The sequence below is a fragment of the Ambystoma mexicanum genome, chromosome 3q (assembly GCF_040938575.1).
Source record: "Ambystoma mexicanum isolate Mex_15411 chromosome 3q, UKY_AmexF1_1, whole genome shotgun sequence".
Classification (NCBI taxonomy): domain Eukaryota; kingdom Metazoa; phylum Chordata; class Amphibia; order Caudata; family Ambystomatidae; genus Ambystoma; species Ambystoma mexicanum.
The window spans coordinates 147,508,925-147,535,343 of record NC_090926.1 but is presented as its reverse complement, the minus strand read 5'-3'; the positions used below and the strand labels follow the sequence as shown (position 1 = coordinate 147,535,343).

The following is a 26,419-nucleotide window of genomic DNA, read 5'->3' as shown; positions in this document are numbered from 1 at the left end:
GAAATCCATTGGGCTGCCATAGAAGAAAAATGTGCGACCTCCTCCAACCTGGTGACCAGAATGTGACGGTCCACCAGGTCAAAGGCGGCCGACAAATCCAATAACATGAACATAGAGGCTTAGTTTTTATCCATACGATTCAGCAACCTGGATTTTAGTTCTAACAGAGCTCTCTGTTCCAAATCCACCCCGAAACCCCGACTGATGGTCATTCAAAATAGGATATTTATTCAAGTGCTCAACTATTTGTTTGTATGCCACTTGATCCAGAATTTTCAGGAGAAAAGGGGTATTGGCAATCGGTCGGAAATTGTTTGGTAAATCAGCAGAAAGGCCAGGCTTCTTGAGGATGGGCATAACCCAGGCATTTTTCAGGTCCTGAGGAACAACCCTCATTAGCAGAGAATCATTAACGAATTTGCAGATAGCTGCAAGCATTGTAGGAGGGCAAGATTTAATACTCATGGCTGCAGAAGGGTGATTTTTACGTTTAGAGACCTTTAGCTGTTTGATAATTAAAGCCAAATAAGTCAATGAGATGGAAGTAAAATTAAAATCGAGGAATAGAGGGGCATCTCTCAAAAACCCAACCTGGGTCTTCGACACCCAGCCCCTCTAGAATAACATTTTTATTAGCGATGTCAGCCCTAATGTTCTTAAGCTCATCTTGCATAGCCTGCTGAATCCCTTCACACCAGGCACTATCCTTTACCACCCCACCTGAGTCAATGTGCTTTGTGGATTCTTGCTCCTTGAGAATTTTAAATAAATTCCCTAGTGTCTGATTGGGCATTCTTAATCCAATCACTAAAATTCTTTCTGGGCTCAATTATTGCTACTTTATAAGTCTTTGCCGCACCTTTGTAAGCTAGCAGTGAGTACTGGGTCCGAAGAGATTTCCACTCAAAGTTTAAGGGTGTAGGATTTTAAGATCTTCTATTCTGATGAAAACCATAAATTACTTTTAATTCCTTGTTTGAGCAGTTCTCTTTAATGGTGCTAAAGTGTTTGAAACTATCGCCAAGTTAGAGAGGATAGACCCTGACATCAACTCAGGGGAGGCTGAATCCAGAAGGTTCACCAAAGAAGTAAGCAGAGGTTCAATCCTATCCGCCAGAAAGTTTATGATTTCTGCTCAATATCCCTGTCCTGTTTTTGCTTTTCACTTTACTAGGGAAATCTGCTAATAAAGTGAATTCAACCAGAAAGTGATCGGACCAGGTGAGACAGACATCACTATTCCTAACCTTGTGGCAAGCAACCCAGTCTAGGGTATGCCCTAGGCAGTGGGTAGGCACAAGAATCAGATGGTCAAAGCCAAACTCTGTCAAGGCTGATTGAAGTTCAAGCGCCACTACATCATCCTTATGCTCAAGCCATAGGTTAATATCACCCATTATAAGGAAGCTTGAGTTCGGTTTTAGTAAAGGGAGAAGAAAACTGGAAAGACCAGCTAGAAAGTCCTCCGACATAGTGGAGTGGGGGGCGGGGTGGCCTGTATATCACCAGTACATTAATAGTAGCTTCTGCATTCACTCCAATTTTGGTACATAGGGAGTCTACCCCATCCATAATATAACCATTAGATTCCCATATGGTGAGTGCTAGTCTGTATAATAAGGTAACCCCGCCCCACCCCCCTACCCTCTTTCCAATCACATCTAAACATCCCATAACCAATGGGAATTGCAAGATTAAGAGAGGGCACTATGGCGTTGTGGGCACACATTTCTGTGATGGCACAGACATCAATGCCATTTGCCTCAATATAAGTTGCCACCTCTATGGCATGCTACACCAATAATCTTGTGTTTATCATCAGAAATCTAATTTTAGTATTGGGCAAAGTCACAGTTCTACACTCCAGGATGGCTGCCACATAGTCCATCTGAGGCTCAGGGTCTGACACAATCAGTTTTGCCCTAATAGGTACAGGCCCAGACCCAGTCGTGTAATTCCTACATGCTTGAGACAAGGGAGCCTAAAATGTGCCAACAGTCACCTCTGAATGGCAACCCGGTACAACAGACTATCTCCTCATCCAAGCGCACAACTTCACGTGCTCTAGGGGGAGTTACATTGTCAAATAGATCATTACTGAGGGCAGTACCAGCTATGTGGCCATAGGGCGACGCCGGAGGAGTTCTGGCTCTACTTACATCAAAGATTCCTCTGGCTGCCTTGACTGCAGCAAGCACCTCAATAATACCCATGATGAGAGGGGATACACTTCCACCCAGGCTGGTGAGATAGGGGAAACATGTTTTGCCTACATGCACACTGTTGGCGGTGATCGGTTTGAAGGTATAAAACGTTAGTGTGCTACCTGCAGTAGAGCTATGGGGTGCATGAACAGTACTCTTCAACCTACAAACATCAGATTGAATTTGTACAGGCAAGACTTTCAAGATCCTACCAGCCATCTCTAGTGTGGGGTAGAGTGCTCAGCATCTTATACATTTCTAAACTTCAGTAGAACAATTTTGGGTACGGTTGATTGTTGGAAAATGTCCTTTTTACCAATCCCAGCTCAGTAGCCCCTTGACTGGTTCTTAAATGTGTATCTGCTGCTGACTGTCACCAGCTGTGCTCCAAACTAATAAAGATTCTAGTCTGTGTATTTGTTTTCTTTTCTCTTCTGGATATTATGTCAGTCAGTATATTGACCTTGCACCGAGGGGATGAGGACCCCGCTCAGCCTGGGCCGGGAGGTCTACCAGGGTGGCAGCCAAAGCCATTCCTACCCCTAAGGTGTAGAGGGGAGGTAACCGTTGGCAGAGGCCGTGTTCCTGCATGTACTTATGTAGTACCATTGTGTATCACCCATACCTCTTCTTCAAATGGCTGGCAAGTTTTTCTTTTCAATGCAAGCAGCAACATACAGCACTTGTCAGGGTGGATCGTCAGCAACACAACGGACCACCAGAGGCTTTAGACAGGCTAACCACTTTACTAGATCCCTGTAACCAAAGGGAAGAGAAGAAAATACTATGTGGAGCAGCAGAGACCCCACCCAGTGGGCAAGAAACACTGCCAGCTGGCACCACAGCATGCCGCGATTAAGCAGTTAAGGCGGTGCTCCTCAACAAACTATTATAAACCTGCTGCTCTGACACAGAAACCACAGATCTTCCATACTCACCTTGGGCAGCCACAGTTTGGCTCCCTGACACCACCTGGAACACTTTCCAAAGTGTGCCACCATTATCCTGGCACAGCGGACCTGCAAGGCAAAAAGGGGCAGGGCTAAGCCCCCCCCTTTAAGTATTTTGGCATTTGTAACTCCTTGCGGTGGGAGGGGGGAAGAAAGGGTGAGATTGGCTGGGGGGGGGGGGGGGGAAGGGGGAGAAGAACAATGTGTGTGGAAGGGGGGGGGGGAGACAGGGGGAGGGGGTTGGGGGACAACGGATAAGAAGGGAGGCAGGAAAGTGTGGGAGAAGTCAGAGGAGGTGGCAGAACAAGAGACCAGAAGGATGCTTTAGAGGACTGTGGAGATGATTTGCAGAGATGGTGAGGTATTCGTTTATGAGAGCAGGTGGTACTGTGGTGCGAGCGTGCGTGCAAGGCGTACTGGTGTTAGAGAAAGAGTAGAGGGTAAGTGGAAAGCGAGAGTAAAATTAGAGTGACTGACTTGAAGGTGTGTGGAGCAACCACAGAGAGTAGGGCGGAACAACATTGGAGGGTGGATGTGAAGTGTGTAGAGAGATGGAGATAAGCGGGACAGAGAAGGAAGAACCAGGAGATAAGATGGGTGGAGTTGAAAGGGGGCAAGCAGTGGGAGGAGTGTAGAATAGTGGTGAGAGACTGGGTAGGGACATCAGGGAGTGAAAGGTAGGAAATAGACTGGGGCTACAGTGGCTGGATGGTGCAACCTCTCAGAGGTAAGGACAATGGGAACTCCTAGAGGGAGGTTAGATAGAGAAGGAGATTTGCATTGCTTTTCGTGAGGAAGCAAAGGCAAACTTGTCTCTATTGCTGGTTTACCCCTACTTCTAATTTGGGGACTAAGGACACCTGGGTTAGGGAGGTCTTGCTTTCTCTAGACGAGAGAGAGAGAACACTTATGCGTACCTTTCACAAAACATAAAAACCCCTTGAACTGGCTTTGGCAGTAGACACCAACTGGGACATTATTTAGATCTTTGTCAAGATGCCATATGGACCAGGCGTCTAGTTTTCTCTGTAATCCGTCATGTGGTTGCAACAATCATATAGCTTCATTGAAGTGTATTTTAGGGTTTGGCATTTATTTTGCTACCCAGCACAAGAAAATGATGTGCATTAAATGATAAACCTCAAAGTACAACAGTTCAAACTGGTGTCATTGCTAGTGCATTTTTACAAGTGGAGTAGAGGTGATCTGTGGCAAGCACAGTTTGTCATTCGGCACAAACATTTGGCTTCTTTGCAACCAGTGTCGCTACCTGGCGCACTTGTTTTTAATCGCTGCATACCAGATTTGCTGCAGCAAACTGCTCCTCTATTCTTTTGGCAACCTAAGTATTGTATGCTTTATATTACAGTACTGCATCTACGCGGAATGGAATTCAACGTCTCCCAAAACATTGCTGTAAAGGTGCCATTACAACCCAGATAAAGAAAATACTTCAGGGGAGAAATCCTCCTTACCTGGTCCCCCAACCATACATTTGTAAAGAAATAAACACCCCAAGCCCCCCAAGCCAACCTGTGTGAATTCAAGTTGGCTCTTTCCCACCACTTCTGGCAAAATATTTATGTCCCAATAATGTTATGGTTATTTATACCACGCACCGCTACCACAAATGGTCAGTTTCCAGGCACTCACATGGCTCTGCAAGAAAGAGGACGAGGTTGGACAGTGAGGGTAGAGTGATGGGATAGGTCCACAACCAGGAGAAACTGTGTTGGCTTGCAGGTAGTTGGTTGCGTGCACTGGCTTGTTGTATCCATATGGGCGAGGTCCAATTCCTGGTCTGTTTTCTATGTGACCGTTTGTTATATGGGGGGGGAATGGAGGGGTGTGCACGTGTGTGTGTGCTGGAATTTAAGGTTGTGCACACTGGCTTGTTGTAGCCGTATGGGTAAGGTCCAGTGTCCAGGGTCGTTGTTGTAAGCGTGTGTTACTTGTGGTGGGTGTGTGTTTGTGCATAGGTCGGCTAGCCAAGTGGGCATGAATAGTATTTGGGTGGTGTGTTGGAGGAAGCGGGGTGGGTGGTTAGTACATTGGTTACTGACCAAGTTCTTCATATTTGGCTAATGTACCCAATTATATCTAAACGTGAGGCATGGTTAATCATCTAGGCGTGAAACGTGGCTAATCTTTATGCAATTGCTAAATGCAGAATATGGCTAAATGCATGTAGGTATATGGCATTAGTTAATAGGAATGGTGCGGTTTTAAGCAATTCGGTTAAGTGAGAGATATGGATGACTAACACAAATGGGCTAAAAGCATGGTGAGGCTACCGTACACAATTAGAATAATTACAATACAAGCTCATATTTCATTCAATGTGAACTCCCATCTAGTTTATGATTTTGTTGCGACCTACATTATGCAGGATGACTGAACCCAACACCCTCTTCACATGACATTCGAGCATGCAGAGCAAGTTGTGACAGTGCAAAATTACATAGGATATCAGAGTTTTAAAAAAAAGTAAAAGTCTGTAAACCCCCAAGAGCAGTATAACAATCTGACTGGTAAACTGAATGAGACATGTGGGGTCTTGTAGATATTCAGAAGTTGTCCAAAACCTACTGACTTGCTGATTTTAAACCTTTCATTCCCCATTTGCGCCTCCTGCTCACTCGACCGGTGGCATAACACAAGTGTATTTATTCTGTAATAGAATTTATCGGTTGGCCAAATCTTAAAACCTGTCCCTATCCAACTCCGAATGCACAAGGATTATTTGCCAACACTCATCTCTCCATGGTGAAGTATGCTCCCTGAACAACTTAAGGTTGATCCATGAAACAGATGGGACGTGTGACCTAATACAGGGTCTCACTTCATTTTAACTACCCTAATTAAGGCAGCAATGCCTCCAATCAAAAGGAAGTTAATTTTATTAAGCTACTGCATATCTTGCTCAGCCAAAACTTGGGGTGTCCATTTCTGTAGTATCTAAACACATCACAATGGGGAAAGCAATCTACCCAAAACAAGGATTTCCATCTTATGTACAGATTTCCATCTGAAGGAAAGGGGTGTCTAACATCAATTTTGGGAAGAGTATTTGAGTAGGTTTTGTAATTCCGCAAAGTAAACACAGGAGCAGTGAAGAGCACCCTGGATTCTAATATTACGGTTTGCCAGTCCATGGTAACCACCACTTCCCAGGATGTGTACTATGCGGCCATTTATACATGTGGCTCCTGCACTACGCACACGGACTGGGTGCATTTATCTACTTTTGCATGGGGATTTGACCCCTCCACACTTGAGAGCATCTTTGCTACAGGTACATCTTTTTGGACTGTGCATTACAAATATTATTCTTAGTAATATATATAGCTGACAATAGCCTTCATATTTGCCTTACATTTCCTTTTTAGAAACACTTATTTAAGCACGACCTCTACCTGATGGCAAGTCTGCTTACTGTCAGCACCTATTGTTTATCTAATTAGACATCAACACTATTGCTTTACTCAGGGTTTCTTTATTCTTCTAGGCAGCAATTCTGTCTCACCATACAATTACTAATTTGTTCTTCTTGCACCTGGATAGCCGGTATGTTGCAACTTCCCAAATGCACATTTTTGAATCTTGATTTTTTCCCTTCATGTTAATGATGCACAATGTGTTTAACTGTGATTTTTGTTTTGTTTCTGTTCTCGGGCCATTATTGTTTCTCACTTGCTTCAACCAACCATTGAAAATCGGTATGACATTTCTTTTGCTTTTATAATTTAGATGTCATGTTATCTGCCCATGCTTTTTCTTCTTTTGTATACATGACCACATTACTATGCTATGATAGTATTTAAACTAATGTACAGCCTTGAAAACGACCGGATAGGTCGAAACCCGCGTCGGCTGTTCTATGAACAATAAATTGTGCATCCAAGCCTACGAATACGCTCTTTTACATGGACTTCCTAACAAAACCTCTGGATCTGCGCATTGTGCTTACCTTCATTCTGTAGTTTTCAATTTATCTGTCCTGGTGCTTACTAGGCGGCACCAGTGGAAGGGTGCCAAAGCAGCAGGCCCACACACCATTAACATTTTGTGGTATCAACCAGCGCACTACTTACTTACGACCCCTAGATCCTCTTACTAAGATTCTGATCACCTGTAGCCCAGGAGCTATGCAGTCTGGCCAGCATAGATAGACAAGAGCAAGTCTACAACATCAAGCTTGCCTCGGACCATAAACCAAAGATTACATTTGATTACTCAGAAGTGAGGTGCGGAGTAGGTTACGTTTTCATGTTGATTTTCCAGAGAGGAGGCCTCATCAGAAGTCGAACAGGGTGCCTCAAAGCAGTCTGTTCTCCTGTAAGTTCTCTCACACACAGGGCATTGTTGACACCACTGGTTTGTAGCAACCTCTGGGTTATTCTAATGGGAAAGTAGCACAGTGGGATACATTCTGCTTCGCCCTGGGGTCTCCCCATCAACAGACAGAGAATATTCTTACAAGCGATGGAGTCGAATAAGAATATACGGTCTTGGTTACTACCCGCCTCGGAAAGCAAGGTTCATGCACGTTGTCCGAATTAAAAGTGTGAATCCACACGAGAATGCAGAAATAGTAGCTCCCAAGGTTTGAGTGACTGCTATGAACCACATGGTTGCATGCTATTTTTCTTTTTGGCACAGCAGCATCAACAGCGTCTTCAAAAAAGTGTTTCTTTAGAGAAGACCTTTAGCTGCAGCCAGCAACCAGTGGTCCAGTAAAACAAAAACACCACAGACGTGTACCTCTCCCCTTACAAGGATTAGCAGTTTTATAAGCAGTGTAAACTGCATAGTTCTAATCACTGCCTGCTTTCAGAAAGCAAGCAGAGTAGCCCTGAAGCAACACCCCCCCAACCCAATCTTTAAAATTGGCCTTTAATCTTTGCACCAGTGAATGTGTACTGATCAGGACATCATCCCACTCAGCCAATCAGAATTCAGTTTGTCTTCCCCACCATTTCCTATGAGCCACTACATCCCAGATGACACCATACAAGTCCCAAGGTGTCCATGGGAAATGAGCGATCAATGTACCCTACCACCAGGTGGTAGGCCTATGGCTTTGCAGTTGACCGTCAACGAGGTATGACCCACAAATGCACAACATTTTCTGAACCCAAATTACCTGCCTGTAAGATGCATTAACATATTAACTTTTGAGATATTAAGTATATTTTTGAAAACACTGCCATACAAAGTAATACCAGTGTTCCTAGTTTAAGGAAGGCAAATGTGACTCCTACACATTAAGAATATGGCCTAGATATTCCAACACTGGCACAACATAAAAAGGACACAAATGCAATGAACGGTTTCTTGCCATCTGGGTTTCACATGGCAACATTTTTACACCTTTAAATGTGCAGAGTACCCATTACAAGGCACTGAAAATCACAAGATTATCATGAAACGCGCCCTAAACCCCCCACACCTCCTTTGGAACACATCCGGCCCAACCCGTGAACCCGCCCTTTAGCTGAAGATAAATTTACCTCTGTAAAGCTGAAGAAAAGGCCAACTCCACCAAGAATCTTCAGTGCTTCACCTGCATGCTTCAACATTTTCTGGCCGCAGGTAAAACACAAAGGTTTGCACTTCTGGAGGAAATAAAATGCACTGGTTAGTGTAAGATGTATGCCATGTGACCACAGAGAAGTGCACTGCTTAAAGACTACCCTGCTCGCCATGCCACTAAATCTGTCACCAAGGGCTCATGGTCTTTCTAATGTATGGGGTTAATTGCAGGAACCAGTTTTAAGCGTTCAGTTGACACAAGTGGGTCCTGGAGGCAAAAAGGAATAGATCAGTGGGGAGGGGGATACAAGGTTTAAGGTTACTACCTATGAATTGTTAAGGCCTACAAAAGCTGGGAACACCAAGGTTTAACCCATCATTAAACAATATACATAAGCCAAAAACGACATTGTTGGAACCTAAAGCAAAGCTCCAAAACCATTGACTCTCCAAGATGAGTGAATTCGGTGTGGAGGGCAATTCCATTAAAGCCAATAAGAATCAATGCATTTGACAGTTGGTCACGATTTTCCTGCCCGTGTGATCCCATTGAAATCCATGGAAGGCAAGTGTGTTGGGAAGGTGAAAGTATGCCCAAGTGACCCACTACAAATTCAGGTTAGTTGACAGATATGCTTGAACTCACTTTCGTTTTGAATTGCTGATGGGATATGGGTGATGTTCACATGGTTTTGCATTTCTTTGTATCTTACATGCATGCTTGTTTGTACTTAAAAACGTGGATGTTAGTTTGGTAGGCAGTATGAAAATAGTAAAGGTATGTTTTGTGTGAAAACACATGTAAAAAAGGGCGTATGTATGTTATTTAACGTGCATAATAGGACTACTGATTACAACCTATTGTAGAGTTATGACAGTTACATGAAATGTTACATTCTGACCTATTTGTGAGTTAACAACATAGCATATGTATGTTAGTTCTATAAGCGATTGTTAGGGGAAATGTAAACTGGTGGATCACCCTAGGAAGGGGTTGATAGTTCTTATGTGTACTAGACTCTAATAACCAAAATCTTGTTTTCACAAGAAGGGTCCCAAATAGAATTCCTCATTCATTCCTATTGGGGTTTTAGATCCAGCTGATGAATGCAGAATAATTGTCTTGGAGCCAGTTTTGTATTTTTGTCTCTACCTAGGGAGGGGGTGTATGATCTCTAGAACTACGCATTTACTTTGTGCAATTGTATGTCTGTTTTCGTGGAAATGCCTATGGCAAGAGTTCTACAATAACGGCAGGCCAGGACCAAATAGGCAACCAAGACAACCAAGACCAACACCACCGACTGGGAATACAGACAGTAGTGATGTCACAGTGGAGAAGGTGAAAGTATTTTAAATGCAGCAAAAATCACTGAGACTAACAGAGGAAATACCCACAGTACAAGCAAGCGGAAGTACACCGGGCACCTCTGCAGTACCAACTCCTTTTTTGGCACAAGAAGACCAGAAGAAAGCAGAGGACAAGGAACAAGTCACAGACTCATTAGTGAGCAATATCCCATTGAACCAATTCAGCAAAACACAGATGGAGACATTGAATTTGGGTTTATCGTGTATCCCGGTAAACAACAGCTCCAGTTTTGAAGAAGAAATGAAGCTTGTAAGGAAAAAGGAACTCAAAGTATTTCCTTGAGACGTTACTGGACACACAAGAGTTCAAGAACTGGACTTCCTGGAAATTAAAAGTAAAAGCTCATATCATCTACAGGGAAATCGCACAGTGATAAATTCAAATTAAAGACCACGAGGGACTTAAAAAAGAATTACAGTCCCCAGACAAAGGGGAACTTGAGAAAACACATAAGGTGTATCCCTAAAGAACTAGCAAGAGAGACCACGATAACAATGAATCCAGCAGATTAGGGCGGTGCCTTAGTTATTAGGGACACCCAGTTCTATCATCAGGGATCATTGGAATTAGAACAGGATCTTACAAGCATGATTAAGTTACTGATTGATGAAACTGTTCTAAAAGCAAAAGGTTCAGTTTGGATTGACACAAAAACAGCAGACTTTCTGGTTCAAAAACTCTACATTTATGGTTTTCTACGCCCTCCCCAAAATACATAAGAATTCTATCGAGCGGCCGCTAAAACCAATTGTAGCAGGCACGGATGGGGTCTTTGATCCCTTTTTAATGCTTTGTGCAAATACATGGCAAACACTTGTACAACAAACATCTACATATTTTAAGAACACTTCTCATTTCTTGGAACTTCTGGGTGAACTGCAGCCAACAGATAACAAGCTTACTTTTTCTTCTGTGGATGTAAACAGTATCTTCATCTCCATCCCACATGGTGAAGGCATAGAGTCTATGGAATGGCTGCTGTTGTAGCATGAAGTGCAAATACACACGATTTTTGCAATGGAATTGATACACTTAATCCTATATAACAACTACTTTAGATATGAGGGCAAGTACTATCTACAGATCTCAGCTACCTCAATGGGCTCATCAGTGGCTCCTACATATGCAAACATATTCATGTTCCATTTTGAGAAGACTCACATTTTGGATAAGGACTCCTGGAGCGCCAAATTATTTTTGGGAGCAGATATATCAATTTTTTTGCCATTTGGAAAGGAACACGCCTGGAACTAACATTTTTTCTAATCCCTCAAACAGTGTCACGAACAGATCAAATTCACCTCGGATGTAGGAGAACTCAGATTACATTTTTTGGATGTATGGATAACATACAGAGAAGCCATTTTAACAACAAGTATTTACAGAAAACCAATGGACATGAATAGCCTACACTACAGTAGCTTTCACCCCTCTCATTTGAAGGACAGCCTACCAGTCAGTTTCTCAGACTTACGCTGCTGGTCTCCAGCACTTTAGACACTCCAGGTGTGGCACTCGTATGATAGCTGCTTCTTAGCGGTAGGTGTGGTGGTTGGGAGATCAGGAGTATGTGTTCGTTCTGGCAGGGTGATACCAGACTGATTCTGGCTGCGTTAGGCCCGAGGAGAACGCCTAGGCTGGCGTGTGTGAAGCCAGCTGTGTTTAGGTAGGATGATGGGGAGTATGTGGCAGGTGTTGGTATGAGAACAGCTATACCGAATGCGTCATAGTATCGTTGTGTTCTAGTTGAGTGGTGGTGTATAGAAGAGAGTAAGCGTGGTGATGTGATATGGTGGTTTTCAGTAGGTGCTTGAGATCGAGCGCACAGCTGAACGATTTATTCTATCTGATTTATTCACGCAGTCTGTTCAGTGGGCTTTGTTCAACTCCATCCGTTGAGTCCGCGCCATCCGTAGTGACGACTGTTCCATGCACTCCAACCGTTCCATGCACTATCTGTTCCATGCGTTCCATCCGTCACATGTACTCCCTCAGTTCTATGCACTCCATCTGTTCAATCAGTTCCATACATTCCATCCGCCCCACACACTCCATCGATGTCATGCACGTGATTAATCTATTCCATTCGTTCCGTTCATTCCATGCCATCTATCCGTTCCATGCACTATCTATTCCGTGCACTCCATCTGTATCATGTACTCATCAGTTTCCTCCTCTTTATTCCACTGGTCCACTTCGTTCCTCTCGCCCATTTCATTTATTTCATCCATTTCCTTAATTTCCTCCACTTCACTGCTTTCATCCAGTTTATTCCTTTCATCCACTTCACCTGTTCTAGTCAGTTCATCAGTTTTAATTTACATTAGCGGTTATTAGTTTTCGATTTCTCGCTCGGATCATGATGCTGGATTGTTATTTATGATATAGCGGCTTTGGGCTAAGGTCATTGATTGCTGTTATTCAGTTTGAGTAAAGAGTCGATTTTAGGGGAAGAGCCATGTTTTCAGTAATTTGTGGAAAGACATGAGGTCCTCGGTGGGTTGGAAGTGCGTTCCACAGCGTGGGGGCCAGAGCTGAGAATGATGATCCACCTAACCTGACTTGAGTTGGTTTTTGGTATGACTAGGAGGCTGGCAGAGCTTGATCTTAGAGTGCGTAGAGGATGGTAGGGTTTAAGTTTGTCTTGAAGATATTGAGGTCCGGTTTTATGCATTGCTCGGTGAGAGATGCATAAGCTTTTGAAGGTCACTCTTCGGGCAACCGGAAGCCAGTGCAGAGTTTTGAGGGCTGGGGAGATGTGATCTCTTGGGCCAAGTGCTAGTAGAAGTTTGGCTGCAGCGTTTTGTGCTCTTTGTAGTTTAGACAGTTGGTACGCGTGGACTCAGAGGTAGAGCGGGGGGGTTAGCATAGTCCAGTCTTGACATAATTGATTGGACCGCTCAGAGTCTGTTGGGAAAGGAGAGGTATGGAAAAATGCACCTAAGAGTTTTAAGGTGGTAGTGGCAGGACTTGGAGACGTTGACTTGGAGCCAGAGGGTTAGGTCTGAGTCTAGGGTGCATCCAAGGTTTTTTACTGAATTTGAGGATGTTGGGAAATTGCCTATGGCAGATGGCCAGGGTAGCGGGTGCGGAAGAAGTCTGGTGTTGCCACATACCATGATTTCAGTTTTGGAGGGGTTTAGCAAGAGGTGGTTTGTGGTCATCCAGTGATCTATGTCGAGGAGGCAGGAAGCAAGGTCTGGTTGGCAGATGGGTTTTGAATTCAGGAGTTTTAGGATTAGTTGTGTGTCATCGGCGTAGTTAAGATTCCCAGTGAGTGGAGGCGGTTAAGGAGGATTGAGTGGTTGATTGTGTCGAAGGCAGCGGATAGGTCAAGAAGGATTAGTGCGGTGCATCCCGCAGAATCAGCAGTGTTTTTAAAGTCATCCCAGATTGAGGTTACGGTGGTTTCGGTTCCGTTTCGGGCTCTGAAACCTGATTGAGTGGGGTCTAGGAGATTGTTGGCTTCAACAAAGGCATTTAGTTGGGAGTAGGCGGTTTGGTCAATGAGTTTGGCAAGGAATCTGGTGTTTGAGATGGGGCGGTAGTTTTTGGGCTGGAGAGGGTCGAGGGAAGGTTTTTTTTTTCTTTTTTTTAATTTTTTTTAGAAGAGGCATGACATGAACAGTTTTGAACGCAGCTGGAAATATTCCAGAGGAGAGGGGGTTGTTTATGATGGTTCTTGCGTGTTCTCCTGCGCAGGTAGATGCAAACATTTCTTTGAGGGTTGTGGCTGTGCAGAGGTCCAGCAGGGAGCCTGATGGTTTGCGGGCAGAGAGAAGTTTGAGAAATTGGTCAGTTGATATTGGAATGAAGGAGTCGAAAGTCGGTTGGATAGCGGTTGCAGGCAGTGGGATGGCAGGTAGGGTGGGTGATTGCGTGGTGGGTGTAAGAGCTAGATTGTTGGTTAGAGAGTTTGTTCTTTCGAGAGCTGTGGTGTAAAAGTGTACAGCGAGTGAGTCGCACAGTGATTGTGAGGGGGTGGGAAGGGTGGTGGTACATTATGGTTTGGTGAATTCGGCAATGATTTTGTGGCGTTCTTTGCTGGGGTTTTTACAGTTTAGGATTCTGGAGTTGTAATGGGCTTTTTTAGCTTTCTGGATTTCGGCCTTGTAGTGGCGATGGTGCCGGGCCAAGGTGGATCTGCTCAGGGCTGTTTCGTCTTTCTGCCATTTGCTTTCTAGGGATTTATATAGTTGTTTAGTGGTCTTCAGTTCTGGTGGGAACCATCTAGGGAAAAAAAGGCCATGGCGAGCTGATGGTTTGCAAGAGGGGGTTAGCGGGATTAGTGAGGTGTTGAGCCAAAGGTGTCGGAGGTTAGGTGGGTAGGGGGGAGGAGACTTAAGGAGTGCATCGGCTAGGTCAGGAAGGATTTTTAGTTTGAGTGAGCGAATGGCGAGGGAAACATTGAAGTGATCGGACCAGATGATAGTGGTGGGGGGGGAGGGGGGGCTAGATGTATCAGGTTGTGGGAGCTGAAGATGGCATCAAGTGTGTGTCCTTTATAGTGAGTCAGCCCGTTTATGTGGGTATGGAGGTCAATCGTGTCTAGGTCATCAACCAGAGAGTGGGTCATAGGGTTGGTGGGGATGTCAAACCATATGTTGAAATCTCCTAGAAGGGCGAGGGTGGGATGGTTTAGTTGGAGGGTGGCAATAGAGTCGCAGAGGTTATTTGAGAATAGTCTATCGTAGCCAGGGCGTCTGTAGATGATTAGGAAGCTGTGGGAGAACGAAGGGGGGGGAGAATAGTTTTACGAGGAGAGATAAGCAGGAAGGAATGGATGGCTGGTTGTCTATGATTGAGGCGTAGAAGTGAGACTTGAAGGCGATTGCTATTCTTCCTCCTCCTCTAGAGGGACGAGGGAAGGGGGGGGGGGGGCTTCATTGGCGATAGGGGCGAAGCAGTCCGAGAACCAGGTTTCTGTGATCAAGACCAGGTCCGGTTTGTCAGAGGAGATGAGGTCAAAGATGCTGCGTCTGTTTTTTGCTAAAGATCGGGCATTAAAAAGGATGCAATTTACTTTGGTACAGGAGGATGATGAGGGAGTTGCAGAGGTGTGGGGTGGGAGGGGAGAGGGTGGAAAAAGGGGAGCGAGAGGGGGGGTGGTTGGTGGTCGATGGCAAGAGTAGGCGGGCAGTTGAGTTGGTGGGTTTGGGGGGAGGGGTTGGACTGGTGTGACGGGTTGATTGGATTTGGGTCGGAGGATTTGAAGGTGGGGTGTGGGCGGTTGGGAGTTTCAGTTGTGGTCAGTGAGAATTCGAGGGAGAGGGGTTTCATGTAGGGTGAGGCGGGGGGGTGGTGATCGAGATAGGGAGGATGAGGAGGTGGGTCGTGACAGGAGTGGCGATGAGTACTGAGAGATTGAGGGGGAACAAGCACGTTTTCTCTTCAGTGTTTTTGTTGCGTTTGGTGTGAGAGGGGTGGGGGGGAAATCAGAGGGGGAAGGGAGGCGGCTACTGTTCTTGGCAGGGTGAGGCATGCAATTTTTAGGGAGGGGAAGGAGTGGGGTCGAAAGGGGATGATGGTGGGAGTTGATGAGGGGAGTGGGGGTGGATGGTAGCGGGGCTGGGTGTGCTTGGGAGGCTAGGCGGGCCTTTAGTCGGGGGAGCGGGTATGATGATAGTAGGCGGGTGGGTGGAGGGGATGGGAGGAGCAGTGGTCTTCGGATGGTTGGCTCGCCATCGTGCCCCTCTGGCTTGATGTTTGGATAGGGGATGTGGTGGAGGGCAGGATGGTTTGGGGAAGTGGGGATGGGAGGTAGGGCAGGTGGGAAGGGAGGCAGGCGCAAGGGGGTTATTTTCAGCAGACCTTGGTGGGTTGGGTGGACTCATGGTTTAGATTAGTTTGAACTGTGTTATAGTTGGCGTTGGATGATTTTGTTCACACCTTCCCACTTCAACTATTATTCACATATCCTAAATTCAACTATACCGCAGGGTGAGATTAAATCAGTTTTAAAATTCAACTATACCACAGGGTGGTATTATTCACGGTTTTCATGTTCACTATACCACGGGGTGAGATTATTCACAGTTTCTAAGTTCAACTATATCACAGTTTCTATTTAGACTTTCAGAATGCAACTAGACCACAAATATGCTATTAGGCAGATTTTCTAAATGCAACTAAACCACAGATATGCCATTAGGTGGACTTTCTAAACCCAACTACACCACCGATATGCCATTAGGTGGATTTTCTAAATGCAACTACACCACAGATATGCTATTCGGTGGACTTTCTAAATGCAACTACACCACAGATATGCCATTAGGTGGACTTTCTAAACCCAACTACACCACCGATATGCCATTAGGTGGATTTTCTAAATGCAACTACACCACAGATATGCCATTAGGTGGACTTTCTAAACCCAACTACACCACCGATATGCTATTAGGTGGACTTTCTAAATGCAACTACACCACAGATATGCCATTAGGTGGACTTTCTAAACCCAACTACACCACCGATATGCTATTAGGTGGACTTTCTAAATGCAACTACACCACAGATATGCCATTAGGTGGACTTTCTAAACCCAACTACACCACCGATATGCTATTAGGTGGACTTTCTAAATGCAACTCCACCACAGATATGCTATTAGGTGGACTTTCTAAAGTCTTTCTATCAGGGCAGGGGGCGGGTCGGGAGGAAGGGAAACACGGAAGAGGGTGGGTGGGAAAAGGGGTGCAGCAGGGGATTCAACGGCCTGGGGCCTACAAGCAAATCACAACAAAGGCTGGTAAAATCAAGGTGCACTCACTGTGCTTCCACGCTGGAGAGTGGGGCCGGCAGAGCACACGTGTCACTAGACCCTAAGGCACAGGGAATCGCACCAATCAGGGCAGGGGGGGCGGGAGGAAGGGAAACACGGAAGAGGGTGGGTGGGGAAAGGACTGCAGCAGGGGATTCAACAGCCTGGGGGCCTACAAGCAAATCACAACAAAGGCTGGTAAAATCAGGTGCACTCACTAAGATTCAGTGAACAGGGATATGCGCCAGAGATACTGATCATAGCTGTAGTCCATGCAGAAACACACCAAAGACAAGATATACTGAACCAGGCCCCGAAAGGGAGACCAATAGACTAATACACACATTGAAATCAGGTGTCAAGGATCATAAAGAAGAACTGGAATCTGATCACGTTAGACCCCATGCTACATGGGATCTTTCCAGAGCCACCACTGATGCCTATAAAAGAGAACATTTTAGGGCTACACTCATCCAAGCTGAAAGACTGAAGAAACCAATACCGAGACTATTGCAAAAACCTAAACCAGGCACCTTTTCGTGCCTTAATTGTCAACACTGTTCAAACATTTAACGGGAGATCACATCAGATATCCCAACATTGGCAAAAAGATAACACTCCGGGAATTCGCAACATGCAACAACAAAAACATAATATACGTCTTGAAACGCCCATGTGGAAAATACTATGTGGGCCGAACCACTTGCAGAGTCAAGGAGGGATGGACAGAGCATAAATCCAACATTAGGACTGCTAACAAGTCACCAGTATATAGATATTTTCATGAAAACAGACATGCAATCGTGCAAATGAAATGCGCAGTTCTAGAGATCATACTCTCTGTTCCTGGAGGCGGAGACATCAAAAAATGGACACAAAGAATGATTCTGGATTCACCATCTGGATGCAATGCCCCACTAGGAATGTATGAGGATTTCTATCTGGGACCCTTCCCAACAGGATTTGGGCAATTAGAGCCCAGTACACATAAGAACTATCAACTCCTTAGGGTGACCCACCAGACTAAATATCCCCTAAAAATAGCTTATGGAACTAACCTACAAATGAAACCCATAGGAAATTAAGAATTATGGTTATAGGATATGCGATATCCTAATTGAGAAGGGAACATTATATAGTCACAGATAAAATGTGATATCTACCTACAAGTACTAACATCGGCAACACGTTTTATTGGACTATGGATTTAGGAACCACTAGATGTATACTGTAACGAGTAGGATAAGGAGGAAAAGTGGAAATGCATTACATGTAAAAATATAAGTTTGAATATGTCACAGACTACACAAATGTGAACAAATGTGTAACATTCTCTATTTACGTTATGAGAAACAGATATGGGACCTGTCCTGTTAAAGCTGCGAGGTCCGTACAAACCAAGAGCTCAATAATACTAAATGCTACATTATCCATGACGCAATGAGGTCAAGGCGGTCATGCAGAACGTAGGTATTAATGGCAGCCATCTTGCGGCCTGTGAGTCACTTGTTTGCAACTCGGAGGCTAACAGAAGCTCCACGGAGACCAGTGGACTTTCAGGTGAAGCTAAGTGCTGAATGGAAAGTGACATTTTGAAAGCGAATTTGCTGTAATTCGGATATGGTATTTACATACTAAAATTAGGAAGGTTTACTTTGTAGAATCAACCATATTGACACATGGACTAAAGGAAAGAAAAATAACTATCCCATTATGCAAATCACTGGATTTTAACTGGTTTACACGTTATGGAGGTGAGTGGAGCGCTCTTATGATTCCTAGGAAATTACCAATTATAGCACATGTAATTTCACATTACAATTGATGGGGAAACTAAATATATCTAAGACCTTTGTTCACCTTTAGAACCGAAGTAGAATTTAGAATAGAGGATGGTTGAAAACCTAACATGACACTCCCCGTCAGTTTAAGTACAGTCAACTAGAAGTGAGACAAGTCAACAGTATAACAATGTTTAGTCATAGTTAAAAGTGGTTCAGAATACAACTTCTTAGCAGAGAGCAGAGAATGTATTCCCACAGGTCAAGAACTAGTCGAAATAGTGAAGACAAGATTCCCAGCATAAAAGGGACACAGGTGAGATGGCTCAAGATAAAGATCTTTTGCTTTTCACATGCACCCATGTTCTTTTAGGTTTATTTTCCCAGATTACTGTTATTTGATTTAAAATAGGAATCACGAAGTTCATGTTGAGTGACTAGAAAGCCAGCATAGAAAAGTACGAGGTACTTGTCAAATGAAATACCATATAATGAAAACAATGCAATTGTGTTATATTATTAATGAGAAATGGTTACCTACTTTTAATTCTTGTTGGATTATTTTCTAGACAAACTTATTGAAAATTACCCCCGATGGGAGAGGAATTCTCGAAACACCTTGGGCCTTTCACTCACCTTTCCAAACGTATATTAAAAATATTCTTGCACAAGTATGTGTGCATGATTGCATATTTATTTAGCATATTTAAATTTCTCCTATCACCATAAGAGTTACTCATCTATTTGACAGAAGTCATAAATCAATACAAACAATTATTTTGCGTATTAGCCATAGACAGTGTGCAGGGGATGGAGTTCCCAGTCATGCGAACTCTCAACTGCATACACAGAATTAGGTTTGCCATCAAAAGCAGTGGGCCATGTGATCATGTATATTTTGAAGTGTTCACGCATCAATATGAAATATAGTTGACACTATGAGCTATAAATACACCAACCAAAACTTTACTGAATAACAGACAATGCAGTGTTTTACAGTAGCAATAGTATGTAACTTTTAATATTGGCATTGCAGGATGGTCATTAAAACATTAAATGAACACATACTGGTCTTTGCCAAACAGAATATAGTTGGCTTTAAAAGTATCATGCCGATTTCTGTCAACAATCATTTGAAAAAAAAAAATTCTTGCCTAGAACTCCTCCACACAGGCGTTTAGCACTGAAGGAGAGGATAACTGCTGTACTTGCTCGCCATTTGCTCCTTTGAAATTGCAGTGAAATGAGGGTAGAGAAAGCCCTGAAGGCAAGTGGAATGCAGGGTGAGCTATGCTTCCATTAATAGCGCAATTAGAAATGCAAGCTGTGGTATACAAGTGCCAATTTAATTAGTAAACCTACAGAATTGCTTCGAAAAGGTCTATGCAAGACTGCTATTTTATAGATTGTGCAGTATGTCGATTACCTTCTGCTGGCCTCACCCTCTGGAAGCATGCAGGCAAGATACTACAGTTATTAACAGCTCTTGCTCATACAGGTCACAAGACTTACAAAGATAAGCTACAGTTCCGTTTCCCCCGGTACGCTACCCTGGCCACAATATTTCTGCAGGCCAGAGACATTTATCCCAAGGACTGCATTAAGGTGGTCCAGCAGGTTCGCAAACCCTTGTCCAGGAAGCAGATGCAGGGATTCTGCAGGATGGTCAGTTACTGCTTGCAGTCGATACCAGCGGAGGCCACCACAGTTAAGCCCCTCCAAGCTCTCGAACAATTTAACCTCTGAACCTCTGCAATGGCCTGAGGAAGCAGAGCAAGCAAGCGTCACCATTAAGAAAGAGCGCTCAAAAGCACCAGCCACAGGCTTGCCAGATTATCAGAAACAGTTTGTGCTGTATTGTGAGGAACATAATGGGTTTTGCTCAAGGGGTACCGACTCAGCTCCACAGTGATGAGCACCAGCCTATATCCAAGCACGGTGTGGCACTGGACTCGGTAGCTGCTAGTTTGCCAGTATACCTGTGTACTGTCACAACCCTGCAAGTAGAAAAATCAGATGAACTTATCAATGGCCATCAGTGTGTAGCCGTTCCCTACTCTGTGCTGTTCTTCTGCCCAAGGGGAAGAGAGCACATCTCAAGCTCATGGTTGACTAAATATGAAATGCTCCTCATCTCTGCAGCCAATGTGACCCTTACCTATGCTCTTTTTAACCCTGAAGCTTTGTTGCCCTCTCTTGTTGAAACACGATTGCCTGCTAGTTGTTGCAACTGAGCTGTCCCCACGTGATTGTTTACAGAATGTCCCATTGCATAACCCCGAGTTGATCCTCTTTGTAGCTGGATCTTGTCTGCGAGATCAGAGAATAGGGGGCGGGGCTTATGTATGGGTATTCCGTTTGCACCCCCACTCAGTTCTCAAAGCCCATCGTCTGCCAAAGGCTAAATCTGCCCAGGCATCTGAGCTTGTGGCAATCATCAGAGCAGCATGCAGTCTAGCAAGACATGTCTGCCACTATTTATACTGACTTACGCTAAGCACATGAGTAGTCTGCAACTTGAGAGGGTATTCCTACTGCAAATGACAAATGTGTCTGATCCGTTACATGCCTTGCAACACCCGTCTGCTCTTTCTATAGTTAATTGTAGGGGGTTGAGAGCCCTTGCAGGCCATTGCTTTTCTGGGACACTCACCCAATGATGAAGCAGCTCGTTTGGCAGACTTAAATGGGCCACTGGCCCCCAATGAAATACTTGTTTGCATTTCAGTCCAACCGTCAGATTGCTTCCTTTCCCAGTCTGGGCGTGTTCCAAGATCAAGCACCCGAGCCTGAAAAGGAATTCTGGTCGAGTAATAATTGTAAGTTGAATACCGAGTCACTTTGGCGCGCCCCAGACGGCCGCCTGATGGTGCCCAAGGCAGTACTACTATACCTAGCCCAACTGGCACACTACATTGCAAACACAGGTAAAGGGGCTAAGTCCCTCCAAGTGAATCAAGGCGGGTACACACCAACATTTGAGGTTGTCGTCCAGACTTGTGACAATTGTTCAGTGCATTTGTCTCACAATGTGGGGAAAGCAGTGAAGACAAAGCTCTCTCCACTTCGGAAGGACCATTCCTAAACATGCAGGTGAACTTCCTACATCCCCAATTGCATGTCCTACAAGTACTTGTTGTAGATCTATTCTTAAGTTGGGTAGAGGCCTATCCATGCCGGAAGGCGGATGCTATCACTGTTGCGAAGAACTGCATTGGGGATTTCCCCAACAATGCTACTGCGCCTACCACTCCCAATCTAGCAGCACAGTGGAATGCCGAAATGGCAATTTGAAGCTTTGGCGTGTCAGAAACCATCTAAAATGGCCCCACGCGCTACCCCTCACCATGCGCATCAACCACACTATAATCACGTGTTGTCCCTACACAGATCCTCACGGGGGCAACCAATGCGACAAAACTACTCAATTATTGCTGTGCACTAGTTAAGACTGTCCAATCTTTCCATACTCCAAGCTGCCGCCCCAGGACCGGCTACCAAACTAGGACATTCGCTGCAGCTCGGGGACTGGATGTACATCCGAGTACAACAGTGGATGTCAGCATTTCAGCCCTGGTGAAGAGACCTGGATCAGGGCCTGCTTACCACCCAGACCGCTGTAAAGTGCACTGGCTGCGCCACCCGACGCCACCTGAATGCATACTGCAGTGTGTCGGAAGACACCAGCCCCAGCAGACTGCTACAGAACAAGCACCCCAGACTCCCTGTTACCAAGAACCAACACATCTCCACCGGATAACTCTTCCTCTGGAGATTCAGCAGCTCCACAACCTTGCCGCTGCCAGCCCAGCTCAATCCTCCAGACGATCCTTGAGCAAGGAAGGAAGCAGACTCCACCATTTCCTCTCTAGTTCTATGCCCAGGCACTGAATCGAAACACACAGCTGCACAATCTGTTCTCTGTGGTGGGGTCCCTGCAGGAGTTCCTGTTAAAGCATCATCTGGAAACTGACGCTCTAGAGCGGACCACTCCAATTGAAGTTCCCCTGCTTGCCTACCATCTACAGTGTCTGACCCCACTCCACCCCAGACCTCACCACCCAGTGTAGAGGATGCACTCTCAGCAACCCCAAAGAGGTGCTACCCAGGGTCAGCAATCATGACAACGTAGTTTGCATGTATCCCCACTCACGCCCGGACTCGTCAGCCAAAAGGAGATGTACCTCCCAGATGTGGTAATGCACTGGCAGATTGGGGACACTGTATTCACAGACATGCCCTTACCTGAAGGATTTGAGTCCTTTTGTTATCAAGGGCTGGTCATTCTCTTTGTACCAATGACGTCTGTGTTCCTCTGGCTTAGGTTCTATGGTGATCTTGGATGCCTCTGCCACTGGGGACAGACAACCAGCTCCTGACCACCCTGTCCCCCTAGCCTCAGATCCCCTCACAGCAGAACTATTGTGAACATTGAGACTGTGCACTCTATCCCAGATTCAGACATTTTCAGAGGCGGAAAACATACATTCCACTGAACTCCTGCGAACACACCTAACCTTTGAACTGAACAGTGAATCCTTCCCACAAACTAGATACCTTAGAAACAAACTCTTCTACTTCTTAACTTGGCCTACATAGGCATCACAATCAGGGCACTATGTCTGGCTTTAGGACTACAGTTGTCAGTTCACCACTTTACTTTCAAGTTACTGGAATTGATGCCTTTAGAACCACAGGTCATGAATACGATGGTCCGTCTGCTCACTCCTGGATTCAGAGTGAACACATTTCTGCACCTCACCTGGCAATATTCTTGCATTTTTAATGTTTGATTGGTGGGTCTGTATGCATCACCTATAAAATCTGCCCCCTGGGTTCCCTATAGAGACGGTTCCTTTTAAATGGGGCAATGTCTGCCTGGACCTCACCAAATCCTGAGGTCCCGGACCTTGTGATGGTTTTCATTCCCAGATTGGATTTAATTGTTTTGCCTCCCCAGACCAGGTATCGAAGAGAAGAACAAGTTAATTCTTACCTGGTAACTTTCTTTCGATGGGATGTTCCTCCGACGTATTCCTCATCTGATTGATCATCTCCAGCTTGCTGGCCTCGGAAATTTTTTCAGAAGAGGGCGCTGCCTGTCGACGTCCCTCGAGCCGATGTCCCTCGACAGCCTCCGTATCGGCACCAACGTCATCACGCGTATAAATAGACTCGAGCAGCGTCCGTTGCTCAGTTCCGTTTTGATGTTAAGTTGTTTTACATTAATTGGTTATGGACCTTGAAGGAGCGTAAGCTGCAACCACAAGGGAAGTATTACTGCGGGGATGGATGGGAGGGGCGATAAGGAATAAATCGCAGGAACAACCCATCGAAAGAACGTTACCAGGTAAGAAGTAACTTGTTCTTCGAAGGGATTGTGTCCTCCACCGTAGTCCTTATCTTTGATAGACTCCCATAGCAGTGGTGTGTAATTGGAGGTGGGAGTAAAAACGGCATGTTTCCCTTTAGGAATGAACAGAATGTAATACGGCTTTGCCAAACCTAGTCTCTTGACTAGAGGAGGAATCCAGGTTGTAAAATCTAGTGAATGTATGTGCGGAAGGCCATGTGGTAGCCGCACAAATGTCTCGAACCGGAACCCCTCTTTGGAGGGCCGAAGAGGCTGCGATACCCCTGGTTGAATGAGCCCTAAAATTTTGAGGAGGCTCTTTCCCTGCTAGTTTGTAACATTCCAGAATGGCCAAAATAATCCATCTGGAAATGGTCTGTTTTGTTATCGGTAGTCCCAATTTGTGCCCTGAGTAACCTACGAACAGTTGGTCTGCTTGCCTAATCCTAGCAAGTCTGCCGATGTAAAAGCTTAAAGCCCGCCTTGGGTCCAGCCTATGTAGCCTTTCTTCCTCTTTCCCCGGATGGGGAGGAGGATAGAATGAAGGTAAGGTGATTTTCTGAGTGATGTGGAATTCAGAAACCACCTTTGGGAGGAAATTAGGTATCACCTGTAGGACAACTTTGTATTTATGAAAAATTGTATGAGGGGGTTTACAAGATAGAGCTTGTAATTCACTCACCCTTCTAGCAGATGTTAATGCCACCAACAAGACAGTTTTAAGGGTGAGAAATCTTAGTGAACAGGAGTGGAGTGGTTCGAAAGGAGTACCCATCAGGAAATTTAAGACAAAATTTAAGTCCCATAAAGGAACCTGGAATGGTCTTGGAGGGTAGACATTAGTTAATCCCTTTAGAAATTGTATTACAAAGGGTAATTTGAAATACAATGGCTCCTCTGCAGTGCGCTTGAAGATCGATAGCGCTGCGAGATAGCCTTTGATAGTGCCAACTTGATGGCCTGAATTTGCCAAGTAGGATACAAAGGATAACGCTGTTGGTGTACCACATGAAAAGGGGTCGATATTCTCTTCTCTACACCAGCTCTGCAAAATTTGTTCCAACGGCAGCAGTATAAAGACTTTGTTGCTGGCCTTCTGGCCGAAAGCAACACCTCCATGACGTCATCAGGGAGGTCCCAATCCTTGTATCTCAACCTTTCAGAAGCCAAGCGTGAAGGTTGAGGGTTGAGGGTTCTGATGTCTGGATGGAGAACCTGACCTCCCTTCTGTGAGAGAAGATTCTCCTTGAGTGGAAGACGAATTGGAGGGCAGATGGACATGTCCAGAAGGTCCGGGTACCACGTTCTCCTGGCCCAGTCTGGGGCAATTAGGATCATGGTCCTCCGGAATCTTCTCAACCTCCTGATCATTTGAGGAATGACCGGGACTGGTGGAAACGCGTACAGGAGTGGAAACTCCCAGTCCACTACGAACGCGTCCCCTAGAGCCCCTCTCGGGGGAAATTCCCTTGAACAAAACAGATTGCACTTCCTGTTGGTACTGGTGGCGAACAGATCCACTTGAGGGGTTCCCCAAAGGGAGAAGATCTCCTGAAGGACTTCCTGAGCTAGTTCCCACTCGTGGGAGACTGTGCCCTGCCTGCTCAGAGCATCCGCCGTAAAGTTCTTCTCTCCGGCTAGGTGAACTGCCGATAGATTCCTTCTTGAATTTCCCAAAACCAGAGCTGCATTGCCTCTCTGCACAGTGGCAGTGATCCTACGCCTCCTTTTGTTGAGGTAGTGCATGGCCACTGTGTTGTCTGTCCTGATCAGGACATTTTTCCCTTGTACAGATGGCAGAAAAGCCTTCAGCGCTAGTCTGAGTGCTCTCAGCTCTAACAGGTTGATATGTAGTCTGGACTCCGATGGAGACCAACGACCGCTGATGGTCAAGTCGTTGGTATGGGCTCCCCACCCCGTGAGTGAGGCATCTGTGACTACCGTTATCTCCGGCCATGGTTGCCAAAACAGTTCTCCGTTCAAGATGTTTTTCTGGCAGGCCCACCACTGAAGGTCTCGAGTCACCTTGTCCGGAACCTGAAGGAGGTCTGTCATTCTCCCTGAGAATTGCGATCACTGAGTTCTCAGTGCCCACTGAAGAGATCTCATTCTCAGGCAAGCCTCTGGCACAAGGAAGATGCAGGATGCCATGAGGCCTAGCAACCTCAAAAAGTGGAAGGCTGGGAGACGTTGGGCATTTTGAAACTTGGTGACCATCTGCAGAATATCTTGAGCCCTCACCTCTGGTGGCGAGGCTTTTCCCAGGAAGTGTCCAGGACCGCTCCAATGAACTGGAGTCTCTGTGATGGTATCATCTGTGACTTCTTTAAATTGAGGGAGAAGCCCAGTTTGCGAAGGAAATGGCAGACATAATCTAGCTGAATCTGAGCTTGTTCCGGAGATACAACTCTGATCAGCCAATCGTCCAGGTAGGGGTAGACGTGAATCCCTTCCCTCCTTA

At 45.3% G+C, this 26,419-nt stretch overlaps 1 protein-coding gene across 1 annotated transcript in view; it reads right to left on the bottom strand.

Moving 5' to 3' along the window:
- TSPAN31 (tetraspanin 31) overlaps positions 1 to 26,419 on the bottom strand; it is a 345,617-nt gene that overhangs the window by 29,942 nt on the left and 289,256 nt on the right. The window contains exon 5 of the mRNA XM_069653349.1: positions 8,668 to 8,772. Coding sequence (XP_069509450.1) covers positions 8,668 to 8,772 — 105 coding nt within the window. The remainder of the gene's footprint in view (positions 1 to 8,667; positions 8,773 to 26,419) is intronic.